This window comes from Typopeltis vanoorti, chromosome 10 (genome assembly GCF_054136105.1).
Source record: "Typopeltis vanoorti isolate ZY-2024b chromosome 10, IOZ_Tvanoo_1.0, whole genome shotgun sequence".
Lineage (NCBI taxonomy): Eukaryota > Metazoa > Arthropoda > Arachnida > Uropygi > Thelyphonidae > Typopeltis > Typopeltis vanoorti.
In genome coordinates, this window is record NC_143558.1 from 6,365,841 (window position 1) to 6,386,647 (window position 20,807).

At 35.7% G+C, this 20,807-nt stretch overlaps 1 protein-coding gene across 2 annotated transcripts in view; it reads left to right on the forward strand.

The window, feature by feature from the left end:
• PolG1 (DNA polymerase gamma, catalytic subunit tam) overlaps positions 1 to 20,807 on the forward strand; it is a 359,824-nt gene that overhangs the window by 158,743 nt on the left and 180,274 nt on the right. For both annotated transcript variants that reach the window (XM_090399500.1, XM_090399502.1), the window contains exon 9: positions 4,839 to 4,945. In XM_090399500.1, coding sequence (XP_090255626.1) covers positions 4,839 to 4,945 — 107 coding nt within the window. The remainder of the gene's footprint in view (positions 1 to 4,838; positions 4,946 to 20,807) is intronic.

Below are 20,807 nucleotides of genomic sequence, written 5' to 3' on the forward strand. Positions count from 1 at the left end.
GGGGTTTCACAATTTCCTCCAGTTGGTGAAAGTGATCATGAAGTGACCACCTGGGTTGTGGCTGGCCATATGCAAACTTCTGTGAGGAAAGGATGTATGTGGAAATACAAGAGACTGGTGATTATGACAAGCTTAGGAAACCGCTTGGATTTATAGCATGGAATGAGGAGTTGAGGAATAAGGAAATAAATGCTGCTTGGGAACTGACAAAGAAATACATAACAGCATTAATGTGTGAATGTATTTTGAAGGTAAAAAAGGCTGAATAAAGTAGGTATAAAATGGATGAATGAAGGGATTAAACATGAAATTTGGAAGCAGGCATTTTGGAGACAGTACAAGATGAATAATGGTAATAATTAGTTCATGAAGAGTATAAAGAGCAAGCCAGAACAATTGGGGAAAGCAATGCAAAGTCAAGCAGATGTTATGCCTTACAGGAGGACTTGAATAAATTGCAGGTAAATGGAACTGTCAGTTCAATATTGCAAAGTGGAAAGTTTTGAAATTTGGTAAGCAACAATGGGATACAAAGTATATACTTGGTGGGGAAACTTTAAGTGAAGTAGAGGAGATGAGAGATCCTGGAGTGGTGGTTGTTAAGGACCTGAAATTCAGGGACCACATTGCACAATTTGTGAAGATGTCACATTGGATAATGGCAATGATTTGGAGGACCCTGGCATGCATAAATAAAAAAGTTATGATGCCATTGTATAAGGCCTTGATCAGGCCTCATATGGATTACTGTGCACAGATTTGGTCACCTATTAAATTTATTGAGTTAACGTTTGGTAGGATCTTTATTAATCACAGGAGTAGTTTCATTTTTCATTCATAGGATTTGATGTCTAGGACTACTATGGTGTTCCTTTTGTCAGCCTTAGTAATGACTTTGTCGTTAATGTGTTTTAAAGACTTCAGAGCTTTCAACTTGGATGATGACATATTTATTTACTAGTTATTTAGTTTAATAGTTGAAACTATTAAACTTGTTTATGACTTTATTTAACATTACTGGATAAAATTTCATTGTTCAAATGTAATCCTTGTTTTTAACAAGTCCATGGGAAATAAATTCCCACTTTACAAGTGCATACTAGGAATGAATTAACTTGTAAAGTCAGGAACTACGTGTATTTTACTATATCATTTTGGGAATTTATATATTTATTCTTATGGCAAAAGCAGCTACGGGTCAATGGCCAGACCAGAAAGCCAATACAGGGCCTCATCTGTCATCGCATAGATGTCCTGGAGGCCACCACCATGAAATTGGCACGTTGGACAGTCATTCACAATATGAGTAATCGTCTGGGCCACAGGGGAACAGTCACAATAAGCGTGGTCTGATAGTTTTCATTTATGTAGTAGGTAGCCACATCGGCCCTGGTTAGTTCTGATCCTGTTGATAGATAACCAGATCTTCCTAGGAAGGGAAAAACCAGGCTGTGGGAGCACAGGGATCTTCAACCAGGAAACCATTTGTTGGAAGATTGTTGGACCATTGTTCTCTCCACATGTCAGGTGTCGATAGTAAGGCAGCTGAAGAGAGGTCATCCATGGAACAGAAAGTGTTTCATGATTTTAGGTGAATACTAGGTGGATTTATGAGTCTGCTGCAGGGGCAGGAGCTAGTTGCTCATTACTTTATTGAATACTTTAATTGAGGCTTGTCTTCTCCATATATTTGGTGGAACAATGTTAGATAGGACAGGCAGCCAGGGGAGAGGGGTGCTTCTCATTGTCTCACTAATTGTGTGTATGGTAGAGTTTAGCTGGGTGTCTATAATGTTAGTGTGCACACTTCTTTCCAAGATAGGCGCACAGTATTCAGCTGCAGAGAATGCAAGTGCTAGTGTAGACGACCTTAAGACATCAGCACCACAACCCCAGGTTGTTCCAGCAAGCCGTGAGATGATATTGTTTCTCATTTTAAATTTGTTGGGCACTTTGGTGACGTGCCTTTTATAGGTTAGTGTTCTGTCCAGGTTCACTCCAAGGTATTTTGGGTGAGGCTCATGCTCTACCATTTTGTCACAGGAAGAGAGGTTGAGGTGTCGATTTGCCTATGCATTGTTCAGGTGGAATGCTGTGGACAGTTTTTGTTGGGTTTGGCTTCAGGTACCACTGCTTAAAGTACACCTCCAGGATGTTCAGGTCTGTTTCCAGGTTGCAAAGGAGGTAGACTGTTGTAGGATAATGAGATCATCGACGTATAGATATTTGCTTGAGCTGGTGTGATAAGTCAGACATGTAAATGTTAAATAGTAAAGGGGATAGCACAAAGCCCTGTGGAAGACCATCGTGGAGGAATCTGGGCCTGCTCTTTTTTCCAATATGGACCTGGACCTTTCGTTGGAGAGAATGGATTCAAAAAGCTGGAAAGTTGTTTGATATTGCTTAGCTTGAGGAGGAGGCCCCTGATCCGGACTGTGTCATAAGCTGATGTTAGATCGATGAAAGTGACTCCAGATTTAAGTTTCTTCTGGAAGCCTGCTTCAGTCTGTATTGTCAGGGCCAGGACCTGTTCACAGCAACTTCTTCCCGGCCTGAAACCAGCTTGTTCAATCGGGAGTGCTATTTTGATGAGTGGTGAAATTCTTTTAAGGAGAATTTGTTCAAAGAGCTTAAAGGTGGAGAAAAGCAAGGAGATAGGTCGTAGATTTTTGACATTATTTGGATCTTTCCCTGGTGTTTGGGCACAGCAATTATTTTGGCTTCCTGCCACAGTTTTGGTAGTTTTCCAGTTGTTATAATATTGGAGAAAAGGGCGACCAGCCATGTTTGACCTCATTGACCGAGATGTTTTAGAAACTTCGTGAGGATACCACCCACTCCTGCAGCTTTACCATTCTTGGTGAATTTTAAGGCTTCCTGCACCTCTTAAAGGGAAACTGGCTATGCAAGTTCAGGAAGCTTGGAGGCCCTCTTCAGATTTTTTCTGAATGGAAGATTGTACGGTTATTTTTATGATAGAGCTGGGACTTATGTTGAGGTTTTCAGTAAATGATTAGCCATTTGATCAGGAGTTATCTCTGGTGGTTTGTATGTTGTCGGTTCTTCCTCCCCCCCCCCCCCTAATTTTCTCAGAAGTGACCAGCTTTTCCAGCTAGATTTGGTGAAACCAGGTTCATGGATGGTTGAGATCCATCTTTCCTTTCTGTTTTTGTCAAGCATTGCTATGGGCTCCTTAGCAATAGTTTTGTTTTCAGTTTTTTCATATTTGCTAAAAGTTTCTCGGTATCCCTACTCCAGCATGGGATGTATTGTGTTCTGTAGCCTCTAGGAATAGAGGCTTTGGCTTCAGTTTTGATTAGTTTAACAAATCTGGGATAGCAATTAGGATTGGGTGGCATTGCTGTAATAATTTGCTCAATTTGCTTTTCAAATATATTCCAGTTGGATCTGTGAAGGTTCCATCTAGCAATTGGTGTTCCACTGATGATTGGGATTGATGTATCTGTCTCTGTTAGTGTAGGACAATGCGGGCTGTTAGGGAATGTGTTGAGGATGCTTCTGGTTGCTGGCAGAGGGTGGTCTTCAGAGACTATGCACAGATCAAGGGTGTAAGTTCTGTTCCATCTGGCTGATTTGGGGAATGAGCTCACATTCATGACACACATATGCACAACTCAGAGTTCATCAATAATAAATAAAGTGAAGAAAAGTGCAGCCATTGATTGGTTTAAGAAAAAACTGAATTGAACTTTTTTAAATGTTACACATGAAAAAAAAGTAAGTGAAAAATGTAAAAAGCAAAATAATTACTTTATCAGTAGTTTACTGAATTAAGCTGAAATCACTCAAGGCTGTGAAAAATCCTTTGGCAGTTTGGATCAGTTCTGTTAAATGAGGATTCCCCCCCCCCTTTCCCTCTGAGCATGAAACTGAATGTGATGTCACAGAATGCATGATGTCAATGTATTATTTAAACTTAAGTGTTGGTTACCCTCACAATAATATTTAATTAAATAAATACTGCACAAAGAGTAATAATTAAACAGCAAGTTTAATCTGTATCTGTCTAGATAAACACAAAGGTACACCTACCAGCATAACTATGGCCAGTAAGGTCTAGCTGACTATGCCTTGAATATCTTGCACAGGATCAGATTGAAGAAAATTATTATGCTTCATCACAGCAAATACAAACTTGAAAGATCCTTTTTAGAATCATTAGCAGATTTTTTTTAATTTTTTTTTTTTTTTTAAACAGCCTAATGTTGTTAAATATGGTTGCGCTAAACTTACCAAGATTTGTGAAACTAATTCTTAGGCCTCCTGCCTCACAGCTAAGACTAGCCAACATCAGCCATAGAGGTGCCCCTCAAAGGACTTATATAGTCTAATTTCTTCCACTTATTGTTTTGTGTGTATTATTACAATTCCAATTTGTATTCCTGAAGATGTCTTTGTGACAGAAATGAAATATTGCACTGATTAAACCTGCTGTTTGTTTATTTCTCTTTGTGCTATATTTATTCCATTAAATTTTATTATAAATGTATAATGTTATATCTGTCACATATAGTGAAAGTTTACTCAATGTGTGTGTGTGTGTGTATCTATCTACACACACATAATACAGTCAACTCTTACTATGGCAAGCTAATAAGAACCAATAGGATGCATTTCTTTTAGAATAGCATTGATACCGTTTTGGGACTTTTAGATATTAAGGTCATTGATTTTACTATAAGCAGTGTTTGACACTTTTGTTTTTGAAGGAAAGATAATATATGTGCTAGCAGCGGAAGTATTCAAGGCTTATTTTAGAATGAACAGTTAAATAATTTTTTATATTTTTATGTGTATGTTTTTTTTTTATCATTTAGAATTTAGATGATAATTATGCAGACTCAGCAAGGAGTGACATTAAAAATGTTATGAATACTGTACATAAAATCTCAAAAATGCAGCCATTTCTTCCTGGTTATCCGCGGTAAGTATATTAATGTAGCTCACATTTCATGATAGAAGTAGTGATATGTTGATGTTTATGAGCTTTTACAATCAGTAATCTTCTTCTTCTTCTGTCTAAGACGGGTTGAGTCTTCTCTTGAGCAGGATCTTCCAGTCTTCTCTATTCCTTCCTGTTCAAAAAAGTTCCTTATATGTTCTGCATCCCAAGATGTTCTTTTATTAATTTCAGCCAGGTAATTCTTGGTCTTCCGGGTCTTCTTTTTCCAGTTGGAAAAGTATTGATTAGGACGTTAGGAAGTCTGTCTGCGTCCATGCATACAGTGTGGCCAAACCATCTCAGTTGTTGTTTTCTAATTTTTTCTATTGTCTTTTTATACAATAGTTCTTGTCTGACTGTGATGTTTGTTTTCTTTTCTATCCAACTTTTTCTATTTATTTTTCTTAAGCATTTCATTTCAAATGCCAGCAGTTTTTTCTCCTCCCTTTTCTTAACTGTCCATGCTTCTGCTCCATAGATGACTGTTGGTATAATTATTGCTTCATATAATTTGATTTTGGCTTGCTTAGATATCTTGTTTGTTTTACAGATTTTCTGTAATTTTCCCATGGTGGTCCATCCTTTCGCTATTCTGTGTTTTAATTGTTTTGAATTCATCTATTGTTTCTGTTAGTTTTGATCCAAGGTATATGAAGTTGTCTACTTGTTCTATTTGTTCTCCGTTTAGGGTGGCTGAGATGGTAGTTCCGTTCCTCCCTATTTTCATCACTTTTGTCTTTTGTATATTTATTGTCATGTCATATGTTTTGCAGGTTTCGTTTAGCTTGTTTATCAACTTTTGTAGTTCATTTGGGGTTCTTGCAAGAAGGACAAGATCATCTTCATATTTGATATTATTTATGTTTAAACCATTGACATTGATTCCAGGCTCATTGTCTATTGCCTTCTTTACAACTTCTTCTAGATATATGTTGAATAGGCATGGGGATAATGGGCATCCTTGCATTACTCCTTTTTGGATCTCTATGGGTTCTGTTGTGAGTGTGTCCTTTTTAATTATTGCATTTGTCTTAGAGTAATATTTTATCAGAAAATGTATTATATATTTGTCTATTGCTTTTTCTAGTAGAATTTTAAGAAGGATTTCTCTGTTGATGCTATCGAAAGCTTGTTTCAAGTCCACAAAACAACAATATAGTTCTTTATGGTCTTCCCAGCTGAGCTCTGCTAGTTGGTGTAATGTGAAAATTTGGTTTTAATCTATTTTGTATAATTCTTATGAATATTTTATAGGTGTGAGGGAGTAAATTGATTGGTCTGTAATTTCTGCAGTCTCTTTTGTCTCCTTTCTTGTATATTGGGATGATCTTTCCAGTTCTCCAGTCATCTAGGATCTCTCCTGTTTGTAGTATTTTATTGAATAGGGTTGTTAAATATTCTATTGATATGCTGCCTCCATATGACCACAGTTCAGTAGGGATAGTATCGATGCCTGATACTTTATTGTTTTTCATCTGTTTTATTGCGTATCTAACTTCTTGTAAAATTTTTGGGTGATCATTATTTTCTTCTATTGTTGGCATTGTAGTTTTGTTTCCTTGGTGTAAGATAATCTTAAAATGGTTTGACCAGATTTTTCTTATATATTCAATATTCCTGGTTTCAGTCATCTTGTTGTTTATCATTGTTACTGCTTTTGCTGAGAATTCCTTTGTAATTTCTCTTACAGTATCATGGAAGACTTTTAGGTTGTTTTGTTGGTATGCTTCTTGGCATTTCTTAGCTTTTTCTTCTAACCATTTTTTTGGCTTTTTTGCATAGGTTATCAACTTTATTTTTTAGTGCTCTGTATTTTTCTCTATTTTCTTGATTGTTTTGTTGGTTTACAAGTATCTTGGCCTCTCTTTTCTCTTCTATGATAGCTATGATTTCTTGGGTTATCCACTGTTTGTTTATTTTGGGTTTGGAACCTAGAGTATCTTTTGCAATTGATAACAGTTTCTTTTTCTTCTTCCTAGTATTTTCTGCTGTTCTGGAAGATGGAAGGTTTTAATTTCAAGCACATCTGTTCTAAAAATCGACATCTGCTTGAGCTATCTTTTAGTTTTGATAGGTTGATGTTTTCTTCTTTTCTGATATTGTTTTTCCTGTTGAATTTTATCTTCACTTTGGCAGTTAATATTTCGTGGTCAGTGTCGAAATCAAAACTTCTTAATGTTCCTACATTATTTACTGGTCTTTTCCATTGTTTGTTTATAATGATATAATCTATGCATTTCTTTATATTACCAACTGGGGATGTCCATGTATATTTATTATTAGGGCGTTGATAGAACAATGTGTTTGTAATCATTAGATCATTTGTTTTACAGAAGTGGAGTAATTGTTCTCCTCTGTCTTTAAGCTCTCTGTATCCAAATTTCTCCATCACATCTTTTTTGTCTGCTGTGAACTGTCCTATTTTAGCATTAAAATCTCCCATCACTATCATGAGTTCTCTGTTTTTGGGATTATCTATTTCCTGTTATAGTTCTTCATAGAAATTTTCTATATCTTCCTCTGAATGGTTACTGTCTGGTGCATATATTTGGATTATTTTAATTGTTTGACCTTTTTCTTTTGCTTGAAGTTTGGCTGTGATTATTCTAGAAGACACTGGGTTTATTTCAATTACTGAGTGTGTAAATTTCTTTTCAATTAATAATGCAACTCCTCTGTGTTTGTTATCTTTTCTCCCTGAGAAGTATAGTCTTCCTTCTGGTAAATCCATGAATCCATCTCCACACCAATGTGTCTCTGATAAACCTAAAATACTCCATTTCAATCTTTTTAAATTTTCCTGGACTAATTGCAATTTTCCATGTCGGTATAGTGATCTTATGTTGAGGGTGGCTATATGTTTCACGTCCTTGGCTCACCACATTGCTGATTTCTCACCTACTCTATGTGGTCTTCGAGTGGGAGCATCAGTTGTCCCATATGCAGTAGCACTATCTCGGTTTGTAGACTTTCTCCTTCTCACGAAAGTTACTGGCATAATAATGTAGCCAGCTTGCCATGCCTCTGCTACATCCTTTGGCCCACGGCTCTTTATTCTTTATTCAGAGCAACCCATTTGGGTTTCCGCCACCTCGGCGACGCGCCTGGTAGGAGTGTGGTCTCCCCCAAGACAATCTGTAATAAAATATAGAAATTTTATATATGTTTTATATAATTTACTTATGTTTTTTATATATTTTATACATTAGAATATACGTTAGCTTTCATATAAGTGTAATATGTTGCTCACATTTCATGATAAAAGTAGAGAAGTAGTGATATGTTGATGTTTATGAGCTTTTACAATCAGTAATAAAATATATAAATTTTATATATGTATGTATATTTTACTTATGTTTTTTATATATTTTTTATATATTTTATACATTAGAATATACGCAAGCTTTCATATAAGTGTAATATGTTTCACCTTCGAGGTAAACTTACATTGGCAAAAGAATCAATATAATAATAATATTTGGTTGCAGATCAAGTGTTCATCAATTTTATTATTAAATTGAACCAATCGCCACATTTAACTGTTGGCATCTTCAGGGTACATTATAAGTTTAAACAATCTCACAATTATGCATAACTACGAAACTGACAAAATTAACTGTAAAATACTGACTAGAATAATTACAAATATGATAGTATCAAACGTATCGTGTGTACAAGGTTAGCTAGCTGTTGCTTGCTAAGGAACTTTCTGTAGTTTGTATTAAAGTTCATTTCTTCCGTTTTTAAAGTTCTGATTAAGGTTTTCCATATCTCTGGGAGTATTAGGCCTTGATTTCTGTTAAGGTTGATGGTAGAACGGGCGACTGTGGCTGCTTCTTTGAAAATTCTTGAATGGTAATCTTCCTCTCTATGTAAGGAGAACAGCTTTTGTCCCACTCAATGACATGGTTAGTTGTAGAGAAATGAGACGATAGGCCAGAAATATCCTGTCTGTTGTTTTTGACATAGCCAATGTCTTCTTTTTGCCTGATTTCGAGGCTTCTTGAAGTCTGTCTGATGTAATTAGAGCCACAAGCGCATGGAATATTATAAACTCCAGCATATTTATAGAAAGGATGGTTGTCTTTTTGGAGATCTTAGTAGTTTACGAATAGATTCTGTTGGTTTAAATATTACTCTTATTTTGTGTTGTTTGAGGAGGCTGGCTAGCTTGTTGGAGATGCCACTTACAAACAGAATTGCAATCGTTTTTATATATTGAATATCTTCTTGTTCTCTTTGTGGTGGTTCAGAGAAAAGGACTTTATTGACTAGTCTTCTTGGATAGCTATTCAAATACAGATTGTTGGAAATAAATTTTAACTCATCTTGAAGGGTCTCGTCCGTTGTGATGGGAATCGCTCTTTTCTTTAACATGTGTACAATGCTGAGTTTATGTGAGATGTGGTGAGAGGAGCTGAAATGTAGGTAGCGACCTGTATTGGTCGGTTTTCTGTACACCGATAGATTTATACTGCCATCAATTTGTTTTTTGATTAAGATGTCTAAAAACGGTAATTGGTTTTCTCTTTCAAGTTCCAGAGTGAATTTGATAGAACGATGGAAGGAGTTGATCTTTTTGAGATAATCATATTGGTCATCTTTGTTATTGTTCCATACGATGAAGATATCGTCCACATATCTGAACTAAATTTTAGGTTTTGGAATAATTTGGGATAGGATTTTGTTTTCTAAGTCTTCCATAAAGAGGTCAGCACATGAAGGTGAGAGTGGGCTCCCCATCGCCAAGCCTGTTAATTGTTGATAGATCTTATTTTTCCAAGAAAAGTAGTTGGAGTTTAGGCAGTGAGCAAACAATGAGGTTATATCTTGTGGGAACAAAGTACTTAAGATGTCAGTGACCTCCACTACAGGAACATTTGTAAAGAGAGAGGTGACATCTAAGCTGGCTAGAAGATCATTATCCGATATGTTGATGTTTTTTAGCTTTTCCACAAAATGTCCGGAGTTTTTAATGTAACTCTCTGAGTTGTGGATGTGTTGTTGTAAGAGTTTCGAGAGATGTTTTGACAATAAGTAGGTAGGAGAGGTGATTGCATCAACGATTGGGCGTAAAGGAATACCATCTTTGTGCACTTTTGGAATGCCATAGAGTCTCAGAGTTAAAGGATGCATCGATTTTAATTGTTTAATCAAGTCTGTTGGCCAGTTGGATAAATTGCGTATTAATTCATTGGTATCATTGTGGTTTTTTAATGTCGGATCTTTAAAAGACGGTATATGGACAAGTCAGATAGTAGATGGTTGACTTTGTCCTCATAGTCTTTTGAGTTCAGTATTACAGTACTGTTTCCTTTATCTGCTTTAAGTATTATGATGTCTTTGTTGTTTTTTAATCCACGAATAGTTCTTTTATCTAGTGATGAGAAGTTTTGTTTTGTGGAATAGGGAGAGGAAAGTATTATACAACTTTTTAGTCTTAGATCATTTGCTGTATGAGGTGGTAATAATGAGGTTCCTTTTTCTAGACTACAGATGAAATCTACTTTAGGAATCTGTTAAGGAGCTATTGCATAGTTGAAACCTTTCTTGAGAATATCGATTTCAGGTTTCTTGACGATGTGGTTTGAGAAATTAAGAATAACTTGGTTGTCTGGTAGAGAAGGTTTAGACTCATTGTGGGTGGTATAAAGGTGGTTAAATTTCTTAATCAGGGTCTGTCTGCTTTTGTTAAATGCTTTGGCAAAACTGGTATTAATAATTTTATCTAAGACTTGCTTGCCAAATTTCCTCATCTAAAGAGTTGGAGAGATACATGAACAGTTCATAACATTGTGAGTCAATTTGACTAAGCACGAATCTTGTGTGATGTAACCTTTCACGAATGAGTAACATTGATGTCTTGAAATAAATATTTTTAGCTTGTCTAGTATTGAAAAGAGGTTTAAGAAGTAAGAACTTAGGAATTATGCAGTTATCTCGGCAACGTTTTAGAAAAGTGAGATGGTTTATTAACCTTGCCTTTTTACATTTTAGGATTTCAAAATGCCATACCTCGATTTTCGTATCACCATTGACTCTATTCATCATGAAGGTATTTTCTTGATCATAAATTAGTATAATAATAATATTTGGTTGCAGATCAAGTGTCGATCAATTTTATTATTAAACTGAACCAACTAGTTTTGCCACACTTTAACTGTTGGCATCTTCAGGGTACATTATAAGTTTAAACAATCTCACAATTATGGAAGACTTAGAAAACAAAATCCTATCCCAAATTATTCCAAAACCTAAAATTTGGTTCAGATATGTGGACGATATCTTCATCGTATGGAACAATAACAAAGATGACCTATATGATTATCTCAAAAAAGATCAACTCCTTCCATCGTTCTATCAAATTCACTCTGGAACTTGAAAGAGAAAACCAATTACCGTTTTTAGACATCTTAATCAAAAAACAAATTGATGGCAGTATAAATCTATCGGTGTACAAAAAACCGACCAATACAGGTCGCTACCTACATTTCAGCTCCTCTCACCACATCTCACATAAACTCAGCATTGTACACATGTTAAAGAAAAGAGCGATTCCCATCACAACGGACAAGACCCTTCAAGATGAGTTAAAATTTATTTCCAACAATCTGTATTTGAACAGCTATCCAAGAAGACTAGTCAATAAAGTCCTTTTCTCTGAACCACCACAAAGAGAACAAGAAGATATTCAATATATAAAAACGATTGCAATTCCATTTGTAAGTGGCATCCCCAACAAGCTCGCCAGCCTCCTCAAACAACACCAAATAAGAGTAACATTTAAACCAATAGAATCTATTCGTAAACTACTAAGATCTCCAAAAAGACAACCATCCTTTATATAAATATGCTGGAGTTTATAATATTCCATGTGCTTGTGGCTCTAGTTACATCGGACAGACTTCGAGAAGCCTTGAAATCAGGCAAAAGGAAGACATTGGCTATGTCAAAAACAACAGACAGGATATTTCTGGCCTATCGTCTCATTTCTCTACAACTAACCATGTCATTGAGTGGGACAAAAGCTGTTCTCCTTACATAGAGGAAGATTACCATTCAAGAATGTTCAAAGAAGCAGCCACAGTTGCCCGTTCTACCGTCAACCTTAACAGAAATCAAGGCCTAATATCAGAACTTTAAAAACGTAAGAAATGAACTTTAACACAAACTACAGAAAGTTCCTTAGCAACAGCTAGCTAACCTCATACACGCGATATGTGTTTCACTCACATTCGATACTATCCTATTTGTCTATTTGTAATTATTCTAGTCAGTTTTTTATAGTTAATTTTGTCAGTTTTGCAGTTACACATAATTGTGAGATTGTTTAAACTTATAATGTACCCTGAAGATGCCAAAAGTTAGAGTGTGGCAAAACCAGTTGGTTCAGTTTAATAATAAAATTGATCAACACTTAATGTGCAACCAAATATTATTATTATACTAATTTATGATCAAGAAAATACCTTCATGATGAAAAGAATCGATGTTCTGACGTGTAATGTTATGTTGATGTTTATGAGCTTTTACGGTCAATAATAAAAAAATATTAATTAAAATATACTTAAGCTTCCATATAAGTTGTAGTATGTTGCAACTTCAAGTAAACTTAAATTTGCAAAAGAATTGATGTTCTAACAAAGTTATATTCAGACTTGAAACAAAAGTTCATAAAATTCAATTTTTCATTTCATAGTAGTCTAGTAATTTGACATTTCCTAGTTTGCCCAGTTGTCTATCTGTCTGTATTTGTGGGATTTAAACATTAGTTGTCTAATCTTGGAAGAAATGTAATGTTGTGGCAGAGTTTAGTTAAGACATTATTTGGGTAGTGTGAGAAACTGAAAATCATTATCTATCTATCTATCTCATACTGGGGTGACATGGTTTTTCCTTCCAGAAACTTGGATTTTTAATCCAACATACCACAAAGATAGCTGACAAACTTGAATTTTTATCATCTAAATTTCCATCAGATATTCTAGATCTCTTCAGGTTTCTCATTAATTCTAGATATTTGAGCTAGAATGAAAAGCTTTATCTACAAATTTGAGGTATTCTCCAATATCTCCCATTCTTGCCTACTTCTATTTAGAGCAACTAGAAGAGAAAATTTTAATGATTAATCCAAACCAGATTATTCTAAACGTCTTCTAACAAAAAATTAATAATTTTCATCACTGAATCAATGGAGAATATTTTCACTATTAAAGAGTCATTTAACCAGCAAAATGATTGAATACGTACCCTGGATAGTTGCACAGCATGTGCAACCATCACCATAGCACCCAAGATTCAGAGAGTGTGTGTGTGGGGGGGGGGGGGACATCGGGAGTATAGTTCGCCCACCGATTTGAGGTCCCTCGAAACTACTGCGCATGTCAGAAAAAGGAGAATCCATTCCGATAATAGGGTAATCAGTCTGTCTTCTGGGAGGTAATAATAAACAAACTGAGTTTGTTTATTATTACAGGTCGGAAAATTTAGCTTTTCTTTTACGAACGTTGCTGTTTTTAAAGTGTAACTATTTTGCTTGTATAACAGTTGGAAAAATGTACGTAGAGTGTTAATACGTGCAAATACTACGTTCTACATAAAACAATGTCACTTCGCTCCATGATAAGTTTCCTTTTATTCTGGGACTTTTTAAAACAAAATCCGATTTCATGAAGTATTTTCCTTAAAGTTTCTCTTTTCCAAGGAAAATCAATTTTTTCTTTAAGCACAGGAATCAATTTCGGAACAGTTGGCACTCTTTTCTCGACCATGTAAAATTCGTGAATAGCTCTTCTTATAATGTCTACATCAAAATCATTCAAAGCTACGGTTTCGATGGTTTTACTCTGCCGCTTTTTTTTTTTTTTTTTTTTAGGAGATTTAAATTTTGGCTTACCTTCACCTTTTGATTCCCTACGAATTCTTTTAACAGTCGACCCCGATACGCCCGCAATTGCACTTGCACGTTTTATGACTTGAGAAAGGGAAGAAGACGGCCTTCTGACGATTCTTTTTCGCAGAATGTCAGCACATTATTCAATATTCTTTTGCAAGAGCTACTGAAACGTGTAACAATAGAACTTGTTGACTGTACTGGATCCATCATACAAATTAATAATAAAAAAATAATGCAAAAAGAGAACAACAAAAATCAAGCTAGTACTAGTACAGCGACAGACAAGAAAGCACGTGATTTCGCATGTTGGCGACCAATTCGTACATCCTTCATTTCTTTCTCCCCTTCAGCATGAATCGACTATTCTTGGCACAAATCCAACAAGGGATCTAGAAATGGTGGGCGAACTATATCTAAGTTGCAAGAAAGGGATCAAAACCTCTGCCAAAGTGTATCAAGAGACTGCTGGAACCTGTGGTATGGTCCTGAACAACACCTTGTTTCACAGTAGGCAGTGAATATGTCCAACCACATATCGGCATCTAATTGGCCATCTGGAAGTCCGGACCTGAATCCATTGGACTTCAAATTATGGTTAGAATTTGAGAGTAGATTGCAAGAAATGACACCTCAGTATTGCCAACCTGAAGGTGGATTTGGAGCAAGCAGTGGCAGCGTTTCCATTGGCTGTTGTGTGTGTGTGTGTGTGTGTGCTGCCATCGATATGTAGCTTCACAGGCTTGCATGAAGGCAAAAGGAGGACATTTCGAACATTGATTTCTGCTATATACATGTTATATATGTGGTTTGTATTTGCTGAAAGCTATAAATCATTTACTGATAGATTAAAGGTTTATGCACTGTTCAAGTTCTAACAGTATTTATGGCTAGACTATCTACATAATTTTTTTTTTTCAATTCCTTCATTTTATATGTTATAAAACTGTCTACGAAGCAGTAAAAGCTGTAGTGCAAATCATTCATCAAATCATTCTAATAATTTCCAAATTATCAAACAAATTATTTGGAAATTATTAAAATCTTTTGTTTGATGCAGCTGTCACTGCTAAATGATGTCCCTGTCTGAGCCATAATTTGACATAAGGAAGGAACTGCATAAACCTCCTGCAACAGCTTTCCTAAATTCATAGCCATTAGGTGACTTGACTTGTAGTCTCAATGAGTAGAGAATTTCTCTTAACATCAGTGATATTGTTCATGGTGTTGAATCAGCTTCTGCAGGTTTGATACATTTAGTGTCTTTATTATTATTATTACATGACACCTCCAGGAAGTCCAAAGGACTCATCAAGGGAGGGCACCTATTCCACAACTCTCTGTCTTCACCACTACTTTCATAATCTACACTAACGCCATCTACCGCAACCACCACTAGTATTTTCACAGACAATCACGAACATCCATGCCCACGGTGAGATTTGAACCCACAGCTTTTTGGCTGGAGAGTGGATACGCTAACCACTCGGCCAACCAGGCTGGCATCAACTAATTCATGAAAATTGTTACTTGGAATGTCATATTTAATTTTAAGCCAACTAACAAGCTATGAGTTCAAAACCTGCTATGAGCATGAATATTTGTGATTGTCTTTAGGTGAGAGATGAAATTCATTGCTTGGTGTGTGATTTCCACCCTGCTTATTGGAGCCTGAACTGGCTTGAAAAGTTCCATGTTTGGTCTCTGGAGCAGGGTTTCTGGATTAGGTAAAAAATAAATTAAAAAAATACAATATATATATATATATATAAATTAATAAAAATAGGGGAAAATATCCTTAGTCTACCAACAGTACTAATGTATGTTTATAGCCTTTGGAGTGTGCAAGACCAAGGTAACTCATTATTCTACTTTTACCATCAGTTACCTTGGTCTTGCACTACCTGCAGGGTCAGCTAGACTTGCATTACGTGCAGGCGCAAACTTGACTTATTTGTCTGTTTGCTTACTTGGGAAATGGAGTAAAACCAGGTTTAAAATAGCTTGGTATCTTTAACAAGAACTTGACATTGTCAGCATCCAGGAATGCGTTAGCAGAGCTAATCTCAGATGGTATGGTCACTTAAATAGAATGGGAGAGGAAAGATTAGCAAAACAAGTGTTCTCTGCCAGGTTGGCAGGAAAACGACCCAGAGGAAGACCAAGATATAGGTGGATTGATACGGTACAAAGTGCCTTAGACGATAGAAATATAAGATCTGATAATGTTGGAGTCTTGACAAGTAACAGACTGATTTGGAGGAAAATTGTAGATAGGAAGTTAGTAATGATGTAATTTTTTTCATGTAGTACTGTCATATCCTGTACACCCCTTGAGGGTACATGACAGGAATTTGATGATGATGATGATGATGATGGTATCTTTAACATTTCCTGTAACAAGTTTTTTCAAATGCCAAAATTCTTTTTCTTGATTCCTTATTTATCACCCACGTTTCAGATCCATACAGTACACCACTAAAAATGCATTTTCCAGTACTCTTAGTTTTGTTTGCAAACTGATCTTCTTTTCCAGATGTTATTCATGGCCTTCAGATTTGTTCTTCTCTTTGCAATCCTGATCTTTATTTTTTTTTACAGTCCAAATCATATGTCATTTTACTTCCTAAATATGTGAAATTGTTCTACATTTTCTATATCAATTCCATCCACTTGTATCTTTTGTTTCATCTTCTTCTCACCACATACTATTGTCTTTGTTTTTTCCAAGTTCATAACAAGTCCAAATCTCTTCCCTTCCTCATTTAACAGTTTCAATGTTTTTCGTAGTTCTCTTTCGCCTTCTTCAATAATAACAATGTCATCTGCAAACCTCAGATTCCTAATTCTCATCCCATGCACTTATATTCCTTTTGCATCTTCCTTCATTTTATCCATTGCTCTTTCTAAATGTGCAATGAAAATGCTTGGTGATATTGGGTCCCCCTGTCTAGTACCTCTGCTTGTTTTAAACCATTTCCCCAAATCATCACCTATTCTAATTGCTGCAACTGCATTCTTATAAACATCTTTTAATATAGCTACACTTCTTACACATTACATACAACTTACACATTATTACATATTATATTCTGGCTATGAGATACAAGGACTTCAGATCATTTTGAATTTGTATTGCAGAATGGTTTGGTCACTAGAATTCTTTTTAGCCACTCAAAAAACATGCTGAAAATGTTTAATTTAGTACCATTTGTCTAGGACAGTGGTCTCTAAAGTGTGGTATGCATACCTCAGGGGGTACGCGAGTCGATACGTGGGGGGTAAGTCAAAAAAAGTTTTATATTGATAGGAAAAAAATTAAGTAATTAATTAAAGATAAAGAATATTACTTTCTTTCATCAATTAAACATATATCTAATATAGACAAAGACGTTATAAAGATCCTGTAAACTTAAATTTGCGAGTAGTGCACATTGGGCTACTTTGCACACATAATCATCCGTGGCAAAGTTGTCATTTTTTTTTAAAACTAGGGAGTAAATCTCTTACTTCTTATCATTGCCATTGTTTGTAGAGCATCCTAGTGTTGACAAGCCCAACTAGAGAAGGAAAATTGCTTAGTTATCCTGCTATCTACAGATGACACCACAGTTGTATTAATTATTTGACTATTAGTAGTAAGTTTAACGATTTTTTAGTATATATTGTTTCTGTGCAATTTTCCAACGCCTTTTTGTGCTTACTTTTACATTTATACTAGAAATAGTGAATTAATATTATCAAAATTGCTTACATTTTTAAAAGTGTTTGATATTATCAATAGTCATCATCATCATCAAATTCCTGCCATGTACCCTCAAGGGGTGTACAGGATATGATAGTACTACATGAAAAAAAATTTACATCATTACTAACTTCCTATCTACAATTTTCCTCCAAATCAGTCTGTTACTTGTCAAGACTCCAACATTATCAGATCTTATATTTCTATCGTCTAAGGCACTTTGTACCATATCAATCCACCTATATCTTGGTCTTCCTCTAGGTCGTTTTCCTGCCAACCTGGCAGAGAACACTTGTTTTGCTAATCTTTCGCCCATTCTGTTTAAGTGACCATACCACCTGAGATTAGCTCTGCTAACGCATTCCTGGATGCTGACAATGTCAAGTTCTTTCCTAATATCCTCGTTTTTAATATGATACTGCCATTGATGCCATCTTTTTACACCTCTAATCCTTCTCAGGACTCTCATATCTGCAGTCTCTAGTCTTTGGTCAAGTGTTTTACTTCTGACCCAGCTCTCAGATCCATAAGTTAAAACTGGTTTGAACACTGTCTTATATACAGCCAATTTAGTGTTCCGACTAATTTCTCTCTTATTCCATATGAATTTATTCATTTGACTTCCCACCATACCAGCTTTGCTGATTCTGTTATCTATTTCTATATTTAATTTACCATCTTCACTAAAAATCATGCCTAAGTAGCTGAAATGTTTTACATGTTCCACAGGTTCTCCATTCACAACACAGTTGACATTTTCAACGATTCTGCCTATTTTCATTGTCTTTGTCTTTTTATTGCTGACCTTCATACCATATCTATTACAACAATTATTCAATTTAGTCAGAGAATCTTGCAGACTTGTAGCGGATTTATTTAGAAGTATAACATCATCCGCATAAAGCAAAGAGCTGTCATTAACTTCTACAATTTTAATATCATGCTTAATACTACTTTCCTTCATAATGTGATCCATATAGATAATGAATAACAGAGGGGATAATGTACATCCCTGTCTCACACCAGATTTAACATTAAACCATCTTCCTGTACTTCCTTCAATTCTAACTGCTGACTTACAACTCAAATAAAGACTAAATATTGCTAGATATAATGCCCCATTGACACCATATAACTGTAGCGTATTGAATAGCTTCTCTCTTGGCACCTTGTCATATGCCTTTTCCAAATCGAATTATCAATAGTAAATGAATTATATTTAAATTTTACAAATTAACCCTCACAAAATGGATAAATGGTTAAAAAAATTTCCTCCAAAGAAAACGCGAATTGAAGATAATTATGGTAGTACTTCTAAATTACACAAACAACAAGGAAAAGATAGCATTGATTCTTCTATTTAAACAAGTTCATTATCAGTCAAATTAAGTGATAAAAACATTAATCTGAAACTTAACAAAACCATGCCCAAGTAAGTTCGAAATTATCAAGAAGACTACTTGAAATGGGGATTTACATCGAAGATAGTCAACAATGAACCTCATCCTACTTGTGTATTGTGTCATGAGACGCTATGTAATGGAAGTATGAAACCATCATTATTAGTAAGACACTTAAAAACTAAACATCCTGAACATGAACACAAATCTTTACAATTCTTTGAAGGATGTTTGAATACATGTAATTCTCAATCCAACAACTTAAAAAAATTCACTAAAATTAACGATAAATATTTGGACGCATCTCTTGAGGTTGCATTCTTAATTGCAAAAGACCAAAAGCCACACACCATTGGGGAAACACTTGTACTCCCAACCACCATAAAAATGGTAGAACTAATCCATGGAAAAGAATATGCAGATAAACTGAAATGTATTCCCTTATCAACAAATGCTATTGGTAAATGTATAGAAATCATTGCAGATAATTTAAAGAAACAACTATTAAAACAAATGACTCAATGTGGGAAATTTTCTATACAGCTTGATGAAAGCACAGATGTTGCCAACATGTCTTAGTTATGTTAAAGATACCAAGCAATTTTAAACCTGGTTTTACTCCATTTTTTCCAAGTAAGCAAACAGACAAATGTCAAGTTTGCGCCTGCAATTTATGCAAGACTAGCTGATCCCACAGGTAGTGCAAGACCAAGGCAACTCGTGGTAAAGGTGAAGCAAGCTCTGATCACTAATCTTAATATTTAACCTTAATGCCAAAACACATCTCCAAGAAGGGGATGTATGATGTTTTGTATTAAAGGCAAGGGGCCACTACCCAGACCGGTTTCGACCTTTTTTGAGGTGGGTGAGAGTGAAGAATAAACCCATCATCGGCCTATTGAAAAATAAAGGGGTCAGAGTGCCCCCAAAGAGAAGTAAAAGAGGGGTAAGGAAGTGACAGAGAGGTCAAGGTGGGGTGCTGGGGGGAGGGGAGGGGACGAGGAGAGGAAGCGGAATAGGATGGGAAGGGCGGGTGGGGAGGTAGGGGTAGGGAAAAAGAAGAAAAATAGGCCTCAGCTCATTATTCTCATCTTGCTAGCTTAAGGCTATCAAGTGATATTTCCTCACCCTCCTCGGAGATCTGCCTCAAGAAATCAAAAGGACCACGGAGGTAGCCGGTGCCCAGGTGATTCCTGGAGATGTGTTTTGGCATTAAGGGTAAATATTAAGATTAGTGATCAGAGCTTGCTCCACCTTTACCACAAGTTGCCTTGGTCTTGCACTACCTGTGGGATCAGCTAGTCTTGCATAAATTGCAGGTGCAAACTTGACATTTGTCTGTTTGCTTACTTGGAAAAAATGGAGTAAAACCAGGTTTAAAATTGCTTGGTATCTTTAACATAACTATACCCAAGTTAAAAATACTTTCTACATCTATATCTCCTCCTGAGATTTTTATTTAATAAGGTTATAACACCTTATGGTAACTTGTTTTGGTAAAATACTTACAAGCTCTGCATTACTAAATCTTGGTATTTCTAGCCTGGCTCCCACTGATGAGACCTCAATAAAGGTCGAAACCGGTCTGGGTAGTGGTCCCTTGCCTTTAATACAAAACATTATACATCCCCTTCTTGGAGATGTGTTTTGGCATTAAGGTTAAATATTAAGATCAGTGATCAGAGCTTGCTCCACCTTTACCACGAGTTGCCTTGGTCTTGCACTACCTGTAGGATCAGCTAGTCTTGCATAAATTGCAGGCGCAAACTTGACATTTGTCTGTTTGCTTACTTGGAAAAAATGGAG